The following is a 22357-nucleotide window of genomic DNA, read 5'->3' as shown; positions in this document are numbered from 1 at the left end:
TAGGACTTTCATGAAATATTAATTTAGGGTAAGTATTTTTAGTATGTATTAAGTCCACAAAGTTTAGTTGGGTTGGGTAGGTTCTATATTTTAATATTTGTAATAATTTAATCACCTTTAATTTTTTTTAAAAATCTAATTATGTGTGTAAAAAAAAATTATGTAATGATTTATTATTTTATAATTTATAAAGAGATATTTTTTAGAAAAATAAATTATTTACTCTCGATACAACAATATTACTAAAAAAAAATATATCGGTAAATATTTTATTAAAAATTCTATTTTTAAGAATTTTCTATTTATTAAATACATATTTAATTCATAACTTAATATTCTATTTTTAAGAATTTTCTATTTATTAAACACATATTTAATTCATAACTTAAAATATGGATAATTTTTTTTGTAACAATATTTTTTACGATAAATAATAAATAGTTACAAATTTTCAAATACAATATTGATTTTATCCCATTTTAAAGTTTGAAAAATAAAAATGCGTTTAAAATGTATTTTTAAATATTTGATTTAAAAAAATCATTTAAAAAATTAGAATATTTGACAATCACTTAAAATAACTTTTGACACGTATTTTAATCAATTTTTGTTTAAAGTAATTGTTAAGTTAATCCAAACATATACTTAATTGTAAAAAAGTTTCACATTTTTTGACTAAATCATTACAAATTTGAAAGTAATATTTCTTACAAATTGAGACTTATATAATATTTAACCTTTTGATTCTTATACTTTAAAATTTGTTTAATTTTAAGATTTATTGATCAAATAATCGATAAAATATAAAATATAATATAATTAAATTTAAATTAGAAGAATCAAACATTTATTTTAACCTCCAAGTATAAATGAACTTGTATAAACTTGTTGTATCAATATTACTCATCCAATATAATGAGAAAATAACCCATTGAATTTCCAAGTTTTGGATTTAGTTTTTTTTTTTTTTGTTAAATTTAAAAATATTACATCTTTAGTCCTTATCTTTTGAGTTTAATTTTAAGTGGATTTCTAATTTTGAAAATGTTGCAATTTTACTGATAAATTACAAATCTTATTTGATTTGATCTTTCAATTTCAAATTTTAAGATTTTCATTATGACATTTATTTTTGTTCCTTACTATCAATATCTATTTACTAATTTTTAGAAATTAAAAAGTTAAATCTATTTACTAAACTAAAAAAGAATTATGATTAATTAACTTTCCCTATTTTTTTTATCATTTACCTTGATTTCAAAATGTATATAAGTATTTAATGAGAAATAGAAATTAATCAAAATTGAGAGAAGAATAAAATTAAAATAGAAATATAGACTTAAAAAGTAAAATTTGTAACATAAAATGAAAAGTTGATGGAAAAGTAAGTCCAAAAATGTAATTTTGGGGAAAATTTTGAAGTAAGAAAAAGAAACATAGGGAGTTGCTATTAATTTACAGTTTATGAGGTGGCTATAAATAGAGGCAGTGGGTAATGGTTGATTCGAAAGAATATCACAAAATTTGTTCTATTTCGTTTCCAAAACAACGCCTTAACAAGAATCGAATCCCACAACCCCAAAAATTCAAGAACTCAAAACACCTTCTCTTACTTTTGTTTTTTGTATAAATAATTCTCATCCTTCCACATACTGTGCTGAAAAAGCCTCTTCTATACTCTGTTCTGCAGCCTTTTTCTTTTCTTTCTAGATTCTCTGCCACTCGCCGTCGCCGTCGTCGGCCGCCGTCTTCGAGTTGAGCACCACTCTAGTGGTCGCCTTGCATTAATTTCTGAGCCTAGCCCTTTTCGATTTCAGCTCATTTAAAGCGTTTCAAACCCCCACAGAAGTTAAATCAAATTCCCTTATCCTTTTCTTCTGTTTCGAGATTTATTGCTCTGTTTTTTTCAATTTGGGTGATCTTTCTTCTTTTCTTTTCCTCTTTTGGGTTCTTGAAGAAAGTGACGTTTCGAGTAAGGTTGGTTTGTTTGTTTGGAGATCAATTTGGTTGTTATTATTATTATTATTTTCTTAAATTTTTGGGGATTTGATTTAGATTAATTTGAGTTTTGGATCTGGGAACTTTCGTTTTCCTGGGGTTTTGTGTGTGAGTTTAGAGAAACAGTTCTTATTATTCCTGTTGTTGAAATAAATTAATTTTTTGAGATGGATTTTGTCTTATATAATTGTCTTGTTTGTGTTTGATTCCAACAGATCTGTGAAGATTTAGACGTTTTGATTTCAAGCGGAAAACGAAAATGTTGGGACAGAAACAAGCAGAGGAAGCGATTGTGCCGACCACCGCGAACGAGGTGGAGCACGGCGGAGGAAAGGAGGAAGGGGAAGAAGCCGACGGCGGAGAACAGCCGCAGAACTCTGTTTTTCAAATGAAAAACCTCCTCTGGCACGGCGGCTCTGCTTGGGATGCTTGGTTTAGTTGTGCTTCAAACCAAGTAAAATTCTCATTAAATTCATCGGAACACTGCTCGTAGTTTCGCCGGGAAACCACTGAATCTCTTTATTTGTCTGTTGTTTATGTGAAATTTTTACAGGTGGCTCAGGTGCTTTTGACTCTGCCTTACTCATTTTCACAACTCGGAATGCTCTCCGGAATTATCTTTCAGATTTTCTATGGGCTGATCGGAAGTTGGACAGCGTATTTGATCAGTGTTCTGTATATCGAATACAGAAGCAGGAAGGAGAAGGAGAATGTTAACTTCAAAAACCATGTCATTCAGGTTCCATTGTCAAAATCCTTCGAGGATGAGTTTAAAATTCCCCCGACTAACTTTTATATTTCTCTCTCGTTCTTACGTTCAACCGCTTCTCTAGTTTTTCAACGATTCCTTCAATTTTATGGAATTGTAAAAATTGTATCTTCAAATTTCATAAAGTAACAATAATATAAATTTTAAGGGTTCAATTTTTGTCATTTCAACAACTATTATTAATTTAAGATGTCAATTTTCGAGTATTATTACTTTAGAAGTTTCTTGAAATGATTAAATTAAATTTATTTTTCTAGAGTAATTATAAGAAAGTTTGTAAAATATAAAAATTAACCAAAATATATACTAATGTAACATCATCATCCAGAAATATTAATCTATATTTTTGTAAATATTGTAAGACCATATTTTGTTTTAAAAGGATGAAAAGGAATGAATATGGATTTGATTGGACATAATAAAAAACAGGGGTTTTGGTTTGCACTTGCAGTGGTTCGAAGTACTTGATGGACTATTGGGACCTCACTGGAAGGCTTTGGGGCTCGCTTTCAACTGTACTTTCCTTCTCTTCGGATCTGTCATCCAGCTTATTGGATGCGCAAGGTAACCATATCAAAACTAATCACTACTATATTACTTAATTATTTATTTAGTTAACCATTTATCTCTAATTAATAACTATTATCATCTTCATTTTTATTCTTAATCAACAAATGCCACTTCACTCTTTTTACTTTTTAGTCCACCAAAAAGTACTTTTTTATTATTTTTTTCAAAAAAAATTAATCCTCTGTATTTACTATTTATACTGCTTTTCTTTTTTTCCTTTATTATTTTAAAGTATATCTTAGATTCTTCTAAGTCATGTCCATGAATAATTAAAAAAGAAAAAGAAAATATATTATTAAGTTGTATTCCACTTTTATTTTTATGTTTTCTTCTTTTAAAACCTTAAACTTTTATTTATAATTTTTTTTGCTTTATTTTAATTACTTTTGTTTTGTTTTGTTTTTTTATTTATAAAAATCCCTTTTACATAAATAGGAAATAAAGTAGAATATATAAGTCAAATAACTCATATATTTTTTAAAATGGCAAAATTAGAGAACTAAAAAAGAATCACTTAAAAGTGTTTTTCCCCCTCTTTTTGATAATGCTTTTCTTTTTCCGTCACGCACAGTCTTAAATAGTGTAAAGATATTTGAGGACAAAATCAGGTGGATATTTATTTATGTGTTTATTTATTTTTCTTAAAGTGTCCTATTTTAGTTCATTTTGTTTTTTGTACATTCAAATAAAATAAATAAGGGAAAGTATAAAATGTAAAACCTTTAGTGATCTTAGTGTTTTTGTTTGAGTGTAAATAGTAAAGGAAAACAAAATGTTTTGAAATTTGGGTAAGAATTTAGTAAATTATTGAGAAAATGTGAGCAGCAATAAACTAAGATTGTAATTAATTGTAGAATTCGTTAGAGTAGATAGATAAAGAGAATAGATATTAAAAAAGAAAAAAAAAAGGTGATGAAATGAGAAATAATATTGAGAAATGTGATATGTGGACAGTAATATCTATTACATTAATGACCACTTGGACAAAAGAACATGGACATACATTTTCGGAGCATGTTGCGCCACCACTGTCTTCATCCCTTCTTTTCACAATTACCGGATTTGGTCCTTTCTCGGCCTTGGTATGACCACTTACACCGCCTGGTACTTGGCTGCCGCCGCCCTTATTCACGGCCAGGTTTCTCTCTCCTCTCCGCCCTCCTCTCTCTCTCTCTGTACTTCTTTTTCTTTTTCCTAAATACATATGTGTATGTGTGTGTGTGTGTTTAATTCAGACTGAAGGCGTTACCCATTCCGGGCCGACAAAACTGGTGCTCTACTTCACTGGCGCCACCAATATTCTTTACACCTTCGGCGGCCACGCTGTCACTGTGTAAGTCCCTCCCCTCTTTCTTATATACTAATTTCAATTTTCTAAATTATATATTCTTTCCTTTTTCTCATTTGGATTTTTAATTGTTTTAGATCTTAGGAGTTACGACTTTGCTTACATACTTTTGTTTTTGTTTATTATTTTTTCCAATGTTGGGATTTGTTTTTTTTATTCTTTTTCTTCTCAATTATAAAACTTAGAAAAAAGGTTTAAATTGTTAAACGAGAGGAAAATGTGAACGAAAGTGATAGATATTTGAAAAGTAATTATAAATATATAAATATATATTTAAATCAGTTACATTCACGTTCTATGCGTGAAATAAGAAAATTGAATCTTCCACATTGAGATTCATAATAAAAACACGTGTCAGTTGGATTATGTTCATTTCAACATAAAATTATCTGTTGTTTTTATTTGGTGATATGTCTATGTCGAATACTAATAATAAAAATGTAAATGAGTATTAGGATGTTATTGGTGAGACATTATTATTTAGGAAAATCTTCCATACTAAATAGGTAGGTTGCTATGATTTAATAATTAAAAGGAAAAAGGGTTATTCATTTATTTTGAGGTCCTATAGTTGATACTAGGTATAGAGGTCGTACAACCTTAGCTAATCTATTTAAAGACCAAGTTTGAGAGAAGTGTCATAAATGACCCACATTTTAAAAATAGTAAATTAGTGGGTTTATGTTACTTTTCTTTAATCTTAAACAATAATTAACTTAAATATTTTCTTTAAATGCTTTTCATCAATCATAGACTATAATTAGCCTCTAAATTAGAAAAAGTTCCTTTCTCTTTTGTCTAAGAAATTTCTATATTTCATTATAAAGTTTGTAAAATTATTAAACATTAAAATATACATTTGTTAGAATATCGAACAAAAATTGGATTTACAATGCTATATTTAGCTATATTCTTTACTTGGAAACCAATTTCAGATTTTAACATTTCTACACCCTCCCGAGTTTTTGTTACAGTTTTGAAATATTTATGAAATTTATGAAAGGTATAAAGTAGTAATATTATAACTTCATCAAAAAATTTTAACTAAGTAAAGAATATATTATAATTTAAGCTATTTTGAAACTCATCCTGAAATCAAGTATTATAAAAATGGAATGATAAGCACCAATTTATTTATTATAGAGTCAATAATGTGAAAGGAGTGATAAAGTGTTTTTCTTTTATATGTTTTCTTTAATTTTTACATATATATAGAAAAGAGAGATTTTCTAGGCAGGAAAAGGCAAAAAGGGTGTTCACATGTGTTTAGGAGGTCCAAATTATTTCAATAATAATTTATTTTTAAATATTTTTATTAATAGTTCAATTTTATAATTGGTACAGTTTATGAGTCCCACTAGTGCTAGAAAGAGAAAGTTCACATTAGTAGACTTTTCTACTCTAATTTCTAGCATAGATTTTACAAAATTTTAAAAAATGTTTAGGTTAATTAATCTAAACTGGACAACTTTTGCAGTATTATTTGATTGGGAATTAATTAGTATAATCATTATTATGAAATAATTAAGAAAAGAAAAGAAAGGGAATGGTATTATTATGTAATGTGGATGTTAAAAAATTATTATTGACAGGGAAATAATGCACGCGATGTGGAAACCCCAGAAATTTAAGTATATTTATTTGATGGCTACGCTGTACGTTTTCACTTTAACGCTGCCATCAGCTTCCGCCGTTTATTGGGCCTTCGGTGATGAACTTCTCAACCATTCCAATGCCTTCTCGCTCCTTCCCAAGAACCGCTTCCGTGATGCCGCTGTTATCTTAATGCTCATTCATCAGGTCTGTTTTCTTCTTACCCTTGTAATTCTTTTTTTTTTAATATATATATAACAAGATCAAGTTGTATTTAGAATGGAAAGTTGTTAAATAATAATTGGGCCTGCCCGGGTTTGTGATATCGAAAATGGTGTCTGCAGTTCATAACATTTGGGTTTGCATGTACGCCGCTATACTTCGTGTGGGAGAAAGTAATAGGAATGCACGACACAAAGAGCCTATGTTTAAGGGCATTGGTGAGGCTGCCAGTGGTTGTACCAATATGGTTTTTGGCTATTATTTTCCCTTTCTTTGGTCCAATCAACTCCGCCGTCGGTGCTCTCTTGGTTAGCTTTACTGTCTATATCATCCCCGCCGCCGCTCATATGCTTACCTACAGAAAAGCTTCTGCTAGACAGGTCCGCACTCATTACTCCTTTTATCTCTCTCTATTGCTAATTAAATCCAACTTTTTTAATTTGTCGCAACGTGGACTTGTATGTATCAACATTAATTGAGGTGGTGATAATTTTAAATGATTATACTCCGGCAGAATGCGGCGGAGAAGCCACCATTCTTTCTCCCAAGCTGGACGGCAATGTACGTACTAAACAGCTTCATAGTGGTGTGGATCTTCGTAGTCGGGTTCGGGTTTGGGGGGTGGGCTAGCATCACCAATTTCGTCCGACAGATAGACTCTTTCGGCCTTTTTGCCAAGTGCTATCAATGCAAGCCTTCTCATCCTCCTGCCCCTCCGCCGACACATCGTCACTAAGTCCACTTGCTTCCCAACTCACTCACTTTCTACTCTGTAACATAAACGTCAATATGGTTTGGTTGGAGGCGAAATAGTAATATTTTCCTCTTTTTGTTTTTGAAAAAAAAAAAAAAGGTTTAATTTTCATATGTGTGTCTTTGGGTTTTTGTTTATTTCATTTAATTTTATCTATTAGTTCTTAGTGTAGTTCATTTTAATCTCTAATTTCCTAAGTTGTGATGTTTTTTCTAGATGTAGTTAGAAATTATGTTTCTGTGTTATGTCTATGTTTGACTCTCATAATTAATATATGAATATTTTCCCTCTTCTCTCCATATGAATACAAGTATTTTTTTAATGAAAAAGTGAGGTTATGAGAAGTGTAATTTGTAGTTCAATTAGGAAGTCGAATATGAATGTGTTTTTAACTTATCATATATATAGATACACTAACCATTATAATCAAATCGAAGGTTAGATAACATGTTGCGTATTGCTCGAATGGTAAACAACATAGTTAAACATGAATGAAAAGCATAGCGATTCATTGTTATTAGTTATTATATTAAAGAAATTTTAAAATTTGAGAATTGTTCTGTACTCAACAAAGGAATATTTGAACTCTACTCTTAATTGATTTTAGGAAAAAAAGTATTTTAATTTGGTGGGGTAAGTCTCTTAACCATATTTCATTGGAATGGTATGATATCTTCCAGCCATGATGTTGAAAAGTAGTTTCTTTTGGGTAACTATTACTACAAGAAAATGGTCTATTTCAACCATCTTTCATTGAAGGCTATAAAAAATCTTAGAAAAAATATACATTCATCTAAAGTTTCGAAAAAATCTTTAAAAAATATATACTTTTTATCAAAGAATAATAAAAACTTAAGATATACATTTTATCGAAGGTGTTGGAAAAACCTTCAATAATATCTACTAAAGATCCTTCGAAAAAAATATACATTTTGAAAAAACCTTTGAGAAATATGTACTTTTTATCAAAGGTCAATATAATCCTTTGAAAAATATATACATTTTATCAGAGGTTTCTTCAACACCTTCGATAATATCTTCTTTTTATTAGAGGATAATAAATAACTTTTGAAAAAAACTATACATACAAGAGGTTTTGAAAAAGCCTTTGAGAAATATGTATTTTTTTTTTTTTTATCAAAGATTAATAAAATCTTTTGAAAAAGATATACATTTTATTGAAGGTGTTGAAAATACCTTCGATAATATCGACTCCAATAATTATTTTTGAATATGTAATTTTTAAGAAATATTTTTACGAATTTTCATTTTCAAAATTTATCTATAGAAGCTAAATATTTTGCCGTTTTGCTTTATTTTTTAAAAGGCCCATATAGAAGGTTTTAAAAAATATTTATAAAAATGATGTACTTTCTTCAAAGGTTAGATAAAACTCTAAAAAAAGTTCTTATTTTATTTCAAAGGTTAAATAAAACTCTCGAAAAAGATCTTATTTTTTTCAAAGGTTAAAATAAAACCTTTGGAAAGGATATTTTCTTCAAAAGTTAAATAGATCGTTCGAAAAACGGTACGACCTTACTCAAAGGTTAAATAATTCATTTGAAAAATGTATGACCTTCTTCGAAGGTTAATAGATCCTTCGAAAATGATATTACTTTATTTTAAGGTTTAAGACTCTTGAAAAAGATCCTTAAATATGTAACTTTTTATTTTTTTAAAAAAATTTATTTATTTATTTTCCACAAATTTTCCTTCTTCTCTCTCCATACCCACGATACCCTTTCTTCTCCTTCCCCGACTTCTTCTTCTTCTCCTACTTTTCTCCTTCCCAAATTGATCCACGTCCTTTGCCATGTACAAATCCCTTCTTCTCTTCGTCAGACTCTTGATGAAGGCTCGACTCGTCGGTCTTTCACCTCCTAAGGGATTTTCTTCCTCAATCTTTGTGACGGATTCCCTTTCGTGAGCTACCTTCTCCTGCTCTGTGGGCTCTCTTGCCACGCACGACAGTCGAAGCTTGATCACACTACCTTCTTCCCCCATTCAAGCTCGTTGTTATTCACACACACTGTTTTCCTTTCAAGCTATTTGAGTACAGAAGTAAGTGATTTTTATGGTCGTTCTCTATGGTTTTCAAGCATTGAGAGAAGTTATGAAAACCTTTGTGCAGAAGGAATCAAGGCTGAGATAGTTGGTAAGAAGATGCATTTAATGAACACGTTTTTCTCCCTTTTGGAGTCATCTATGCTGAAGCTCTTACTTTGATGTCCTTTTTAAATCAAGATTTTTTGTCAAGTTTGTAGAAAGTGTAATACTGCAACTCGCAACTTGGTCTACTGGTTCTTCTTGTAGTTGTGTGGCTCTCCCAAATTCTGAGGTTTCACAAGGAAGGAATTTAAGTTGATCTTATACTATTAAATTCGTATGGCCTTTTAAACTCAGACTGACAAGTCCAATGGGCTCGTATTGGGGCCGTAAGCCTTGAAATTTAAACAAGCCCACTTGACAGCTACTAATAGCTCTTGTGGAACGACATGTCGTTTGCAAAGAGCGCCAGTCTTATATTTTCTTCGGAGCTCCGAAAACCCGTCCGGGTAAACTATAAAATAGGATCATATCTGTCACATTCTCCACTCGAAACTTATCTTTGTGATTCTCCCACAAGCGCTACCTCGCTCTGCTTCATCTTCATCCATCCATGGCGTCTCTTCCTTTCGGACTTCTTCAGGCTCCATCTCAATCTCCTCGTTTCTTCTCTTTCTCCAAATCTGAAGCCCTAGGAACATCTCTTCGTGCTTCTTCTACCGCTTCTCTTGCAATCTCTACACCTTCATCTCCTTCTTCAATTCCTGCTAGTATGTGTGTGTTAGCTTCAATTGAAGTATTTACATCGCTTCTGTTCACTTTTCATTGCTTAATTTCTGTTCTGTCTTTACTTTTTTTTCAGTATATTGTGGCAGAGGCGATAAGAAAACGGAGAGAGGAAAGCGGTTCAATCATTCGTATGGAAATGTATGTATCTATATGTTTTCTTGAGTTTCTGTTTCTGTCTTCCATAAGTTTCTCTATCGTTTTTTATATTTTGAATTTTTTTTCGGGGGGAAAATGTTCAGGCAAGGCCTCGGGACAAGACCAAGGGGAGAGGGACTCCGAGAGTACCAACTCCTCCTTCTCCGCCTAGGAAGGATAAATTTGACGACAATGAGAAAATCAAGATCGAGATTGACGAGTCTCTTTTTGGTAGCTAGTCATAGGTCATCCTAATTCTGTTTATTTGAATGTGTTTTCTTAATTCAGAAGGTACTTCCACTTCTTCTAATAGCATTATTTTTGTATGAATTCTTCAGTCGCTTATCGGCTTCATGAATTTGTTCTTCGTTTTGAGTCAACTCCAAGTACGGCCTCTCTCTATTTTCCTTCTATCTTTGTCTTTAACCATTTCTGAGCAAGAGTCTAAGCATCGATGCTTCATAGATAGTCATTGCGTCACTACAGGCGTTTGTTTCAAATGGAATTTAAGTTAACTTCCGCATACATGTTATTCGAAGACTAGAGTTGAGCTATTTAATATTAACGTTAGATATAGAAAGATTCTACCAGCTCCTTGTTGGTTTTGTAAATTTCTTTTAAGTCGTCTTAGTTTGGCTTTGTAAGGAAGCGTCAGTTGCTTGTTCGTATACTAAGTTCTGACAGGAGTTTGGGAGGATTTATCCAATTCTCTCTGTGATAGGCTTAAAGAAGTTACTTAGGCCACCTTTATTTGTTTTTTTTTTAAATTTATAATCGTTTTCTCGTGAATTCCATAGGATGGTTTTCACATTTTTCAAAGAAGCATTTGAAATTCTTAGTGAAATTCCAGAAAGAAAAATTATATTTTGAAGACTACTTCTTTCGTTTTCAAATTTTGTTTTAGTTTCTGAAAACATTTATAGAAAGTGAATAGAAAAACAAAGAAACTTATAAGTGGAAGTATTGTTTGTAAACTTAATTTTCAAAAACCAAATACCAAAAACTAAAGGGTTACCATAGGAGGCCTATTGTACTTCATAATCATAATAGGAAAATAAACAAAGGGTAGATACGACCTTGGATAGACTGTTTACCATGAGAAGTAAACGGTGAAGCAAAGTTCTGTTGGCCGGCTCTTACAAATAATATATTTCGTAACTTGATTTCAGCCGTCTATGTTGCTTTTAATGTGTATTTTGGAGGTTCTACTGTCTCTCTATACAGAAAGAGATAAAGTGTGTTGCCTCATTCATCTAGTATTATCAACCACTGCTTTTTAGATAACTATGCCAGTATCAGAGATATCTGAGGAGGAAGAAGACGTACCTAGGTTTATTGACCCTGAAGTCCAAAAGGAAAGAATCCGACAAATACTCAAGTATCAGAAATCTGTGTATTCTTCTTCTTCTTCTTCTTTGTCTTCCTCTTCTAAATCATCTTGTAGAGGCAGTAGTTTACTAGACTTGATGAAAGCAGGAAACACTTCTCTGAGGAGATTATTTGAGATGCAACATACTAGTTTAGCCACTTATTTCCGTAAGTACAGTGGATCACCTATGATAAAGTCAATTCCATTATGGGGCAGTGATTCCGATGTTGAAATCTTTGATGCTTGGGCATCCGTCAAGATTGGACTCTCACATGATTCTGGATCTCACACAACTAATTGCACATCAACTGGTTATTCCATAGACAGAAAGACAGGGCTTGGGAATAGCACAATAAGTGTTAGCAAACTCAAGTTAACTAGGAAAAAGTCGTTTCGGAAACTACCTAGATTTTGTTTGTTGTGGAGTAGCAAGCGATTTAGAGTCAGGTTCAGGTTAAGACGACTTAGAATTCTTATTTGTGGTAAACAATTCTAAAGTTGGATAGAATTGCTGTAGAAGAGGTGTGTTTTATATCTAGTCCTTAATATCTTATTGTGCATTCAACTTTGATGAATGTTAATTTTGGTCGATCTGGGTATTTAAAATGGAAAGAGGTGAAATTGGGTTTATTTGGCTTTATTATTATTATTGTTGTTTTGTATTACAATGGTGATCAAAAGGCGATCCTAAAACATTTGAAATCTGATGAATTATGTTTGTTGAATGGAAATCTGTTTTAAAATACGAGTACCTGTCTTTATTTTTCCTTTGTGGATTTTGACATGGTTCTTCTTAGCTGTACCCATAGTTTGCTGCTACTCACTTCATATTCCCTGATTGCATTTGCATGTGGGGTGGAGTACTGATGTTTGAGTCTCTGACGTCTGGATCTAAACCCTAAACTATGTCTTAATAGATTCGGGATTGAGCTTTTGGTTCAAGTTTTTCCTGAAACTATACTTTTCGTTCGTTCATGTTTCATTGGTTGGGAAATCAAGTTCCTTTTTTTTTCTTCTCTGTCTCTCTGTCTCTCTCGCTTTGATAGTATCAGCCAATATGATTGTGAAGTAAATGTTTGAATCAATTCTTTGGTTCACTAAAATTTATACGGTTAACTACAATCCTTTTAGATGAGTTAACAAAAATGCAGAAGCGCGATAGGAAAAAAAAAACTACATTTGAGTAATTCCAGTGTGACCATCTTTTTTGAGCCTACTTGATCACACATTAGAAACCTTAAAAGTCAAAACAAAGATTTGTGATGGGAGAGGTGGATGTGTCTCACGATGCATTGAAGTATTTATCATAGGAAAATATTTGAGGTCCCAACTAGAGATGTGGACGAAGACAAGAAAACCCATTTTTTCTTCATTCTTGCAAAATTTTCCATTTTTGTATTTTGGGAAATTGACAGGGAATTGCTCCCTTTTAATTTCTTTAGAAAAGAAACGGCGATTAAGAAAACATTGGATTGAATAATTAATCCTCAGTCGTAGCATAATCTATCTAAGGGCCTCCTTGACGATTCTGACTCCACCCTTACCTATTTAGCCTTGATTTTTTTTCCCTCTGCGGCGTCTCTTGCCTTGCAGTTTTCGAGGTGATTCATATCTTTGGAGTGGCTTCTGCTTTGTCCATCCATCAATTTTGGATATCCATCGTCCAATTTTGGCAGTTAGACTCACATTTTTAAACTCACTTTGTTTCATTGGATTATAATATCGTCCAATTGCTCAGTCTTATTTGCATGTTATAATCAGAATAATAATGGCTTTAATGTATCTTACAAATTTTTGCTTTCAGAAAGTGACGTTTTTTCTCCCTTAGTCGAGTATGATATCTATATCAAAGATTTTGAGTAAAATCCGAAGCATTTTCTTTCTAACTAAAATGAACTATATTATTAACAGAAACAAATTTATATACAAAATAGTAAACACAAATAGAGAAACAAAAGGTAAAAAAGACTAATTTTCATCACTTGAGTAATGACACAATGATTGAAATTGTAGTATTTCTAAGAGAGAAGGGTACAGCCACACTAACGGCCAACATAGTGATTTTAAGGGAAGCCAGTAAGAAATAGGACTGAGGAGGCCCAAAATGGGAAGAAAAGAAAAGGAACAAAAAATTTACAGCCCGTATTTCTCAAGAAGAAAGAAAAAGGAAAAGAATAAAGGAAGAGGGTTTTTGTTCTTCACCTCAAGGCCCTTAGGGAGGCAAGAAGAAGCTTTTTTGTTCCATGAAATGAGGCCAAGTTGAAGGGCTGGGTTACAAAAATTTTAACATTTTTTCTTTTTTTGGTGGGATGGATATTTATTTATTTATTGATTGATCGATCGTTGGTCTTCAAGTAATGGAATTGGAATGGCCATTTTTTTGTTGGCGTGAAGGTGGAAGCTGATGATGATGATGTTGAGGACCATGTGGTTGATCTTCCTTTGAACGTTTACTTGGAAATGGTCTGAAACAAATAAAATATATTCACTATTGTTTATATATTTGGTAAGAAGATAATACTATAAAAATCTATAGCACCAAAAAACCATCTGATTTGAATAGATAATATTCTTTATTCTTCCAGTAATGTTAATATAGGATTCTGCTTCTTTTTTCTTTAATATATATATATACACACACACACAAACATATATATGGTTTTTTTTAAGAATAATAAAGAAAAAAACAAAATATTCACGTTATCACAAAAACTCATTAAACACAATTTTGTGATGAAGTATCAGTATTACCCCATACTTATACGAGTATATATCAATTTTGTGATGAAGTATCAGTATTACCCCATACTTATACGAGTATATATGTGTGTATATATGTGCACTCATTTGCAAGCCCTTTATTTTTATTTCTAATCTGAGAATTCAGGAAAAACAGAATTTTTTTAAAATACAATTAATTATGTTTCTTTGTTTGGAAAATTGGGTAACTGAAGCTCCATTACAATTTTGTAGGATTTGCTTTGTTTAATTTGTTTACAATGGTTTCTTCTTACTTAATTAAAGATTTTAATTAACTAAGCTGTTAGTAGAAATTAAATAACAAAAACAAATTCAAAAAACATTATTTTAATTTTTGTAGGCCTAAAAACATCTCTTCCACCTCTAATCCCTTGCCGTGCTTTGATATCTACTTATTATCCATGTTTTAAAAGCCAAGTCAAATTTTGAATTTTGAATCTAAAACAGTAATTTTGTTCATGCTTTACCCATACTTTGTAAACCAAAATTTTGTTTGGTAACACTTCTTTGTGTTTGAAAAGTAAGCAAATGTTGTGTTAACTAGTTTCTACCAATAAAACGATATCGAGAAAATTATAGATTTAAAAACTTGTTTTTATTTTTAAAATTTAGCTAAGAATTCAGAAAAACAGCAAAGAAATATGCATAATTTTCAAAAGTCAAATTGCTATCGAAAGAGACCTAGAAAATAAGTTTTCACCAAAAAAAAATATTTAGTACACCAATTACGAAAAATGAGTAATTAAACATTTTAAATACCAAGTTCACATTGACAAAAAAAAAAGAAAAAAAAAAGAAAAAAAGGAAAAAAAGGAAAAGAAAATATAAGAAATTCAGTCTTTACAATTTGAATAAAAGTTCCAAGTATCATTTTAACAAAGGTGTTCATCGAAAACAGATGTAAATTTCAAAAACAGAAAATTAAAATGAGCTTACATCTTTTATAAGTTTCCAACATCTTTTTGCTTCATTTATAGTTTTAGATAACAAAGATTATAAACACCGTTTAGCTTCCATTCAAATGTTTAATAGGAAAAGAAGCAAACCATAGTAAAAAGGAAAAAAGAACAAAAAACAAAAAACAAAAAAGAATAACACAATTTTAAAAAACAAAAAACGAAGGGTTATCAAAAGGAGGCCAAATGGTAACTAAACAAGTTTTGCAATATTAGTTTCCAAATATAATTATTCCATTTTGAAATTTTAAAGAAAATTAAGTAGTGGTGAAGGATGGGCCCTAGTTTTCAACTTTCAAGTTTTCAGTTCAACACCATGCAGAAGATTAGAACCAAGTCGTAAAGTTTATATTGCACTGAGATTAAAAGTGGGGGTGGGGGTGGGGGATCTATTTGGTCTCACCAGATTTGACTCAACTAAAAAAATTAAACCTATTCTCTCCATTTCTTAAGTAGAAGTTGAAATGGTTAGCCAAATTCCAAATATTACTGTTTCCTTTTTTTTAGTTATCAAAACTGACTTGGTTTTTACAACATTAGAAATAAATAAATAGTAGATTTAGAGATAGAAATAGATTTTACCAAATATGACTTTATTTTTATTTTTGGCATTTTAAAATTAAGCCCGTTTCTATGCAACTGTCTTCAGAATAAGAGACGATTTTTTTATCCAGATGCCAAAAAGAGCAAGTTTTTAAATATTTTTTAGTTTTCAAAATCAAGTTTTTTTTCTTTCTTTTTTTTAAAAAAGGGTAGATAGCAAAACAAAAAGATTTACAAGTGAAGGGAGTGTGGGCTAAAAACCAAATTGTGAACAGATAGGGCGTAAAAGTAACCCCAAATAGAAAAGAAGGAAAGACAAATTTGAGAGTGTTTACCTCGGGGAACTCTGCCGCTTCTGAACATGCTGCGGCTGCTGATGATTTGTCGAATCAGAATTAGTACTCTCGGGTTCATCACAACCCTGGAAGCAATTGTCAGTAATCACAAAAAGATATTAAAAGATGCATTTTACGGAACAAAAATGTATAATATAATTTGACATAACCAATTAAGTTTTAAGCTTCTATTCTCTTCAATTTTTATTCAACACAAGTCCTCCACAAGATTGACTTGAAAGCTAACAAATGAATAGAAGTAAAAAGTTCAGTGCAGCTATATTTCATTAAATAGCGAAAAATACTCTTAAAAACTTGTGGACATAAGGAAAAAGAGACCAAAAATCAAATCAACTACATGGGAGGTACTTGGATAAGGGGTAGAAACTGGGGATTGACCACCGAGCTCATACCTTTTTAAAATGTTTTCAGAGAGGCCTGCACATAAAGAGGCAGCATTGGGAAAACATGAAGCAGCTAACTTTGCCTTTGAGTGTTTCGGTTTTTGTTGGTGCAATGAGATGAAGTAGAAAGGGGGGAAGGTTGTGAGCAGTAACCCCCATCTGGAAATTACTTTCCTTCATACCCTTTATCCAAGCATCACCTATGTTTTTGAACCACAAAAATCAAATCATCTATCTGATGGATTACTAGTAATTCGCACCTCGGAGCTGTTTTCTTTATGCCAAACGTCTTCTTCCTTCGGCAACTCGTTAACTGCTGGAGCAGCTGTGTCCCATAGGAATCCATTTTCAACGCCAATAGAAAGCTTGTCGAGATCTGCATCCATGGGTCCCATAAGAGGCTTGATATGTGCAGCATACTTATCTGCACTCCATAAAGATACAGAATTTATATACATATACATAGGTAAGAGTTTCCATTCCATAGCCATGGAGCAATATTTGTTCATAAACTCTAAACCGTCATCTTAAGAGTTTCCCGTGGAAAATGAATATAGAGAATAGAAGATATTAAACAACATGTTTAAGAATTAACGTCAAGGTCTAGTGTAAAATCAAAAGGAAAAAGATAGAATGAAATAGAAGCATATCCAAGTAGTGGAATAGAAAAGAGGATGCAGTTTTACCTGCCAAATTGTGAAGCGCATTCTCCGCAGCTTGTTGTTGAGCGTCTTTCCTTGTCTTACCCAATCCAACACCAATCTTCTCACCAGTAAACAAAACCTGAACCGAACAAGCAGAGAAAATGAAATCTGCCACATTCTAACACAATTAGATTGTTCGACGATGCTTCTTAATTCCAACGAACAAAAAGACACAACGATTATTTTTATGTTTTTTTATCTGCTTTCTACATCAAGGCCAATGAAACATTGGAAAGGAAGAATATGGAACAACGTGAGGAATCAATCCTACACTAAAAGCTCTTTAAAATATTTACTCTTCTGTTTACTCGACAGAAAAGGCAGCAAAAAACCAACCTAAATATGAATAATCTATTCCATTTTAGTTCATGTACAGTTGAAAATTTTCTACAAAGAGCGTAGTTTCACTGACCTCAACTGAAAATTGCAAATCCTTGCTGGTACTGACAACAGTTTTAAACTCGACCTGCATAATTAGGCAAAGTGAGAAACACGTGGTGAGAATTAAAATCATAGTAAAAAACTAGCACTGTACCTTTGAACTACATCTACGACCAATTTCTTGTAGAACTCCAATGTATAAAGAAGGCGGAGGTATAGAAACAATCCCTGCTTCAGTTTGATGTTCTTTGTTATTGTTAGATGCATGATTTTGAGATATAGCAGCAACTCCTGTCAAAGCTTCAGTCAGGTAAAAAAGTAGATTTAAGTTCGGGGAAAATGATCGTCACACTTCACCATAAGCCCGTAAAAAGAGAACTTGTAAAAGAAAAACCTTGTGAATTGTTGCTAAAAAGGTTCTGATGAGAACGGTGTTTATCAGATTTCGAAGCATCAGATTCTGGAATAAGTCCTGAAGGTCGACGATTTTGATGTCCTTGACTGGAATCCTCATCCACTAATGAAGCTCCTAGCACCTGTAATCCAGATGCTGATATTTGTGGGGACATTCTGGAGAGAATAGGGGGATCACCAAAGGTCTGAGTCCTGAGATCTATACTGGGTTTCATGGCAAGGAGTCCTCTCTTCATGTCATGATCAGAAGAGATGTCTCGCCTGACAGGAGCCCCAAGCAAACCAGGCTCTAATACAATACAATATGAAGAAACAAATGAGTACTATTCTCTTGTAAGAAGCAAATCATGTTTAACCGTTGCAGAATAAATTATACAATTAAAAGTAAAAAGTAAACTAATGGAAAAAGTAACAGAATGACAAAATGGAAGTTGGTTTCTCATTTTAAAAGGGTAGGAAAAATAAGAACATAAGAGGCCATACTTTGAGAAGGCAGTAAAGTTCTTGAAGATTTTGGTCCAGTGATATTCGGATTTAGAGGAGTTGGTAATTGAGAAGTATCTGCTCTCGCATCTGTTTGGCTTGTAGTAGGATTATTGGCCATATCTATTACATGCTTATCATCCTGAATGTTAAGAATTTTACGTAAAGCCCTTTATTACTCGTTACTCCGATAACATAAAACATTAGCAGCAGGTATGAAAAACTCACCGGTTGATTCAGTCTCCTTTCCACTTCAGCCCCATTCATTCCTTCACAAATTGGAGCATTCACAGTCTCATTGGGTACAAAACCAGCTTCCTATCAATAATTAATCGGTGAAGAAATTAATAAAAAGACCACCAACAATCATTTAATGGTAAGGTGAATATTTTTCATCTCAAATACCTACCTCTGACATCATATAGCTGCTCACATCAGGAGCAGGAGGTAGATCAACCACATCGTCTTCATAAGAAATTTCCAGAATCCGTCGCAACAAACTCTCATCATATTCTCTGCAAGGAAAAATACATATGATTAGCTTTCAAAGACAATAAAGGCAGGTGTTTGTGTGCAGGTAAGTCGGCACGTCTAGTTACACTTACTTGAAATAACAACCCCTGACATTGCATGCAACATTTCTTGCCACACAGAGGACAGGGACTGCATTTGCTGTCTATTTGAAAGAAATATCACATTATTAAGCACTCAGTTAGTCTTGATCTTTATTTATTTATTTAAAAAAAGAAATATCACATTATTAAGCACTCAGTTAGTCTTGATCTTTATTTATTTATTTAAAAATAATATTACAAATGGGGCAACATTTTCATACCTCTGCTTGAGGAGCATAGTAAGGAGTAAATGCTGGAACTACATGAACACGCGGTTGGTCTTTGTCTTCCCAAACCTTTGAACGGTCATCAATAACCATGGCCATCTTTGGATGACATGAACCGGATTGGAAGACATTCAGCAAAGATTTCTTAGAACCTGCCAAATCCCCCAACCTAAGTATCGGTTTCAAGTTCTCAAGAAATAAATGTAAGAAAAACAACAGGATTACTCTCTTTTTCTACAAATAAAAAGGAAAATACATATTTTTCAATTAACATACTATTAAATGAAAGATCCTACAGTCCCTAAAAATTATTTAAATTTCAAAGCACCTAACAATTTGCAAATTTCAGGTTCACAAGGTGGGTTTCATTGTCCGTATCAGCCATCAGGTAACACAGGTGAATCTACGACTCCTATCCTGTAGGTATGTGCCAAGGCACAAATCTATAGAATTGATAGTTTCCACTTCAGAATAGGATTATTAGGTTTTTTACCTGATTTTACACAAACAACACGTTCAAGAAGCTGCTTTGTTGCAATCAGGTGAGCTTCTGGATCAAGAAGCCTCCACATTTCTAATGCATAATCTCTTTCAGCCATGGTACATACATAAACTTCAAATCGCTTGCGACCCCTAGCAGTTAAATAGCTTCTTAAGTCTTCCCATGCAGGACGTAACCTCACAAGAACACTGGTATCGCGAATCTGCATTGAGAATAATGACTTTAGAATGATAAACAGTCCCCTGGGTCATTCCAATAGGCCAATAGTAGGTTCATCCTAGTAATTACCTCTATGAATCTCATATCAAACCAGGTTTGTTAGTAGGCACATCATACAATTCAATGAGAAAAAATTATGAATTCATGTTATTCCTATTATTTAAGTTTGTTAAGTTTGGTCCTTGGTTAAGGTTAAAGTATATGAACATTTTTCTTATTCAAAAGAGAACAAAAAGTGTAGAGAAACCAGGCTGCAGATGGAGATTTGAGTTAGATGTGTACTTTATTCAGATTTCTTCCAAGAATTATTCATGGTAACAGACTTCAAATTTCTCAGTTCTAACCTTATCTTATTAAATTGGTAAACCTAAATGAAATGCCCAAAATGAATCCAAAAATAATAATTAGGTCTATTAATTATAAATGAACTTATTGGCACAACAGCAGTAAATAAATAGCATCAGAATTAGAGGCAACCTCTGGATTGATGCGAGTAAGAACAAGATTCTTGTCCAGCAATCTAATTATAGGACGAACTACTTTCTCGCAGTTGCCATTTAGTGGAGGAACCTCCTCCAGTTGAGCCTTAAAAATCCTCCCATTGTCATTTACTGTATCGTGTTCAATATACTGTTTCAACAACAACCGATCCTCCACATACCGTTTGAGTTCAGCAGACATTCCAGATATACGCAATGGATCTGCCTCTCGCGCAATCCAAATTCGAAGAGCTTCAATTCTATCTTCAAAAGATTTCATAGTGTTCGCCACAATAAGTGTCTCGTCTAGATCAAAAACAATAGCAAGACACCTGAGATTTAGCATTCCTAAACAGGATAGATATAAGCCACAAGGCACCGCAAAACACCAAAAACACGGAAAGTTCTTCTGCTTGCTCGGCATTGCAACAAGGTGAATTTCTTCATCTCCAACCAAGACAATTGCGGTCTGTAAGTTCGTATAAAAACATCAGAATCCAAATTATTAAAAACTAACTTCACAATACAGTCTGACTTCCAAACGTCAACTCAACTCAACTCCACACCAAATTCACAGTGAAACTTTCATAATTAAATGAATTAACAACGTTGAAAATCAGTATCCATATGAAACACGCACAAACACACATACATTTACTCAAAGAAAACATTTGAAGAGAAAAGAAAAGAATCAAGAAAATGAGTAAAACCTTCAATTCGTGGAAACAAGAGTAGTGAAGCTGGATCAAGTGCGGTTGTTCAACAGGCAGGGAAGATTGTAGCTTACACCTGAGAGAAAATGAAGAAATTGTTTGAAGAACTGAAAGAGGAGGACATCTCTCACTAGGCGGCGATATACGGTGGATTCTAATCTCGTTGTTCGGAAACTGAAAATTCTGGTCGGTGGCCGGAATAGCGTCAAGTTCCCCAAGACGGACGTCGCCGTGAAACACGACGGATTTGAACCCTAAACGGCTCATAAGGAACAAAAATTATGGAAAAAACGTGGAAAGAAATCACAAGAAGAAGAGAAAAATGGGGGAAAATGTGAGAAATTAATAGAATAGAGTAGAGTTGAATATGGAGTCTTATTCTCTCTTTCTCTCCTATGTTTTCTCTCTTCTTCCTAATACTCTTCTCGTCAGTCTCTCTCTCTCTCTCTCTCTCTGAGAGCCCCACCACCAGTCTCTCTTCCGAACTCTTTCTCTCTCTCTCTCTCTCTCTCTCTCTCCCAAATTTCTCTCTTCGTGGCCTCAGGCCTTTGGTTTCAAACAAATGAAATAAACGTAGCGGGTTGGTATTTATAGGCGCCATGGATCCAACTCGTATTTATAGGCTGTTACTAAATTGTTGAAATTACGAAAATGACTACCCTTCCCCTTCCTTCTCCAACCCAGTCGGTCCCCTATTCTCTTCTTTTCTATTTTATTTCTTTTCTTTTTATTATCCTTCAATTTTTTTTTTTTAAATCCTATAATTCTTTTACTATGTTGTCTAAAAAAAAAAAAAGTAAAAACATTCCAATATTACCTTTTTGAACTTCGGTTAATATTCTTCATTATTTTACAACTTAATATTTCAACCTATTTTCTCCTTCCAAATAGTTGTTGAAAGGTCCATCATCCTATTCTAATTTTCAACAAAATATATGGCAAAGTTTAGAGGTACTTTTTGGACATTTCTTTTTTTGTTTTTTTTTTTAATAATGTACAACTTTGGTAAAGGAAGTCCAAAATCTCTAGT

At 32.5% G+C, this 22357-nt stretch overlaps 3 protein-coding genes across 7 annotated transcripts; 2 read left to right on the top strand and 1 right to left on the bottom strand.

Moving 5' to 3' along the window:
* The first annotated feature begins 1502 nt into the window (after positions 1-1502).
* On the top strand, positions 1503-7553 carry CS-AUX1 (auxin transporter-like protein 4). Of its 3 annotated transcripts, NM_001308860.1 has the most exon segments (11): positions 1572-1849; positions 2214-2452; positions 2552-2737; positions 3219-3331; positions 4292-4475; positions 4573-4676; positions 6278-6290; positions 6293-6305; positions 6307-6485; positions 6623-6880; positions 7015-7547. In NM_001308860.1, coding segments are annotated over 10 exon segments (1467 nt in total). In that variant the 5' UTR covers positions 1572-1849; positions 2214-2257; the 3' UTR covers positions 7237-7547.
* Positions 7554-9828: 2275 nt separating this feature from the next.
* On the top strand, positions 9829-10637 carry LOC101208015 (30S ribosomal protein S31, chloroplastic). Its single transcript, XM_004147836.3, has 3 exons — positions 9829-10070; positions 10163-10227; positions 10329-10637. Exons 1-3 carry the CDS (start codon positions 9914-9916, stop codon positions 10461-10463), a joined length of 357 nt encoding a protein of 118 aa, XP_004147884.1. The 5' UTR covers positions 9829-9913; the 3' UTR covers positions 10464-10637.
* A 2902-nt stretch (positions 10638-13539) lies between these two features.
* LOC101216676 (RNA polymerase II C-terminal domain phosphatase-like 2) lies at positions 13540-21891 on the bottom strand. Of its 3 annotated transcripts, none has more exons than XM_011655382.2 (15): positions 21325-21890; positions 20613-21083; positions 19908-20118; positions 19409-19566; positions 19179-19249; positions 18983-19088; positions 18802-18891; positions 18574-18715; positions 18071-18379; positions 17831-17967; positions 17708-17761; positions 17278-17374; positions 16852-17015; positions 16188-16273; positions 13540-14058 (listed from the first exon to the last, which is right to left on the bottom strand). In XM_011655382.2, the coding sequence occupies exons 1-15, from the start codon at positions 21592-21594 to the stop codon at positions 13944-13946; spliced, it is 2481 nt and encodes an 826-aa protein (XP_011653684.1). In that variant the 5' UTR covers positions 21595-21890; the 3' UTR covers positions 13540-13943. The 3 variants fall into 3 exon arrangements, 2 of the variants coding, with proteins under 2 accessions (XP_011653684.1, XP_004147918.1); XM_004147870.3 differs by having other exon boundaries at positions 17831-17976; positions 21325-21889; XR_969271.2 differs by having other exon boundaries at positions 13975-14058; positions 16601-17015; positions 17831-17976; positions 21325-21891.
* Between the last annotated feature and the right edge of the window lie 466 nt (positions 21892-22357).

This window comes from Cucumis sativus, chromosome 4 (genome assembly GCF_000004075.3).
Source record: "Cucumis sativus cultivar 9930 chromosome 4, Cucumber_9930_V3, whole genome shotgun sequence".
NCBI classification, from domain to species: domain Eukaryota; kingdom Viridiplantae; phylum Streptophyta; class Magnoliopsida; order Cucurbitales; family Cucurbitaceae; genus Cucumis; species Cucumis sativus.
The sequence above is the reverse complement of the archived record's forward strand: the minus strand, read 5'-3'. Positions and strand labels throughout refer to the sequence as shown.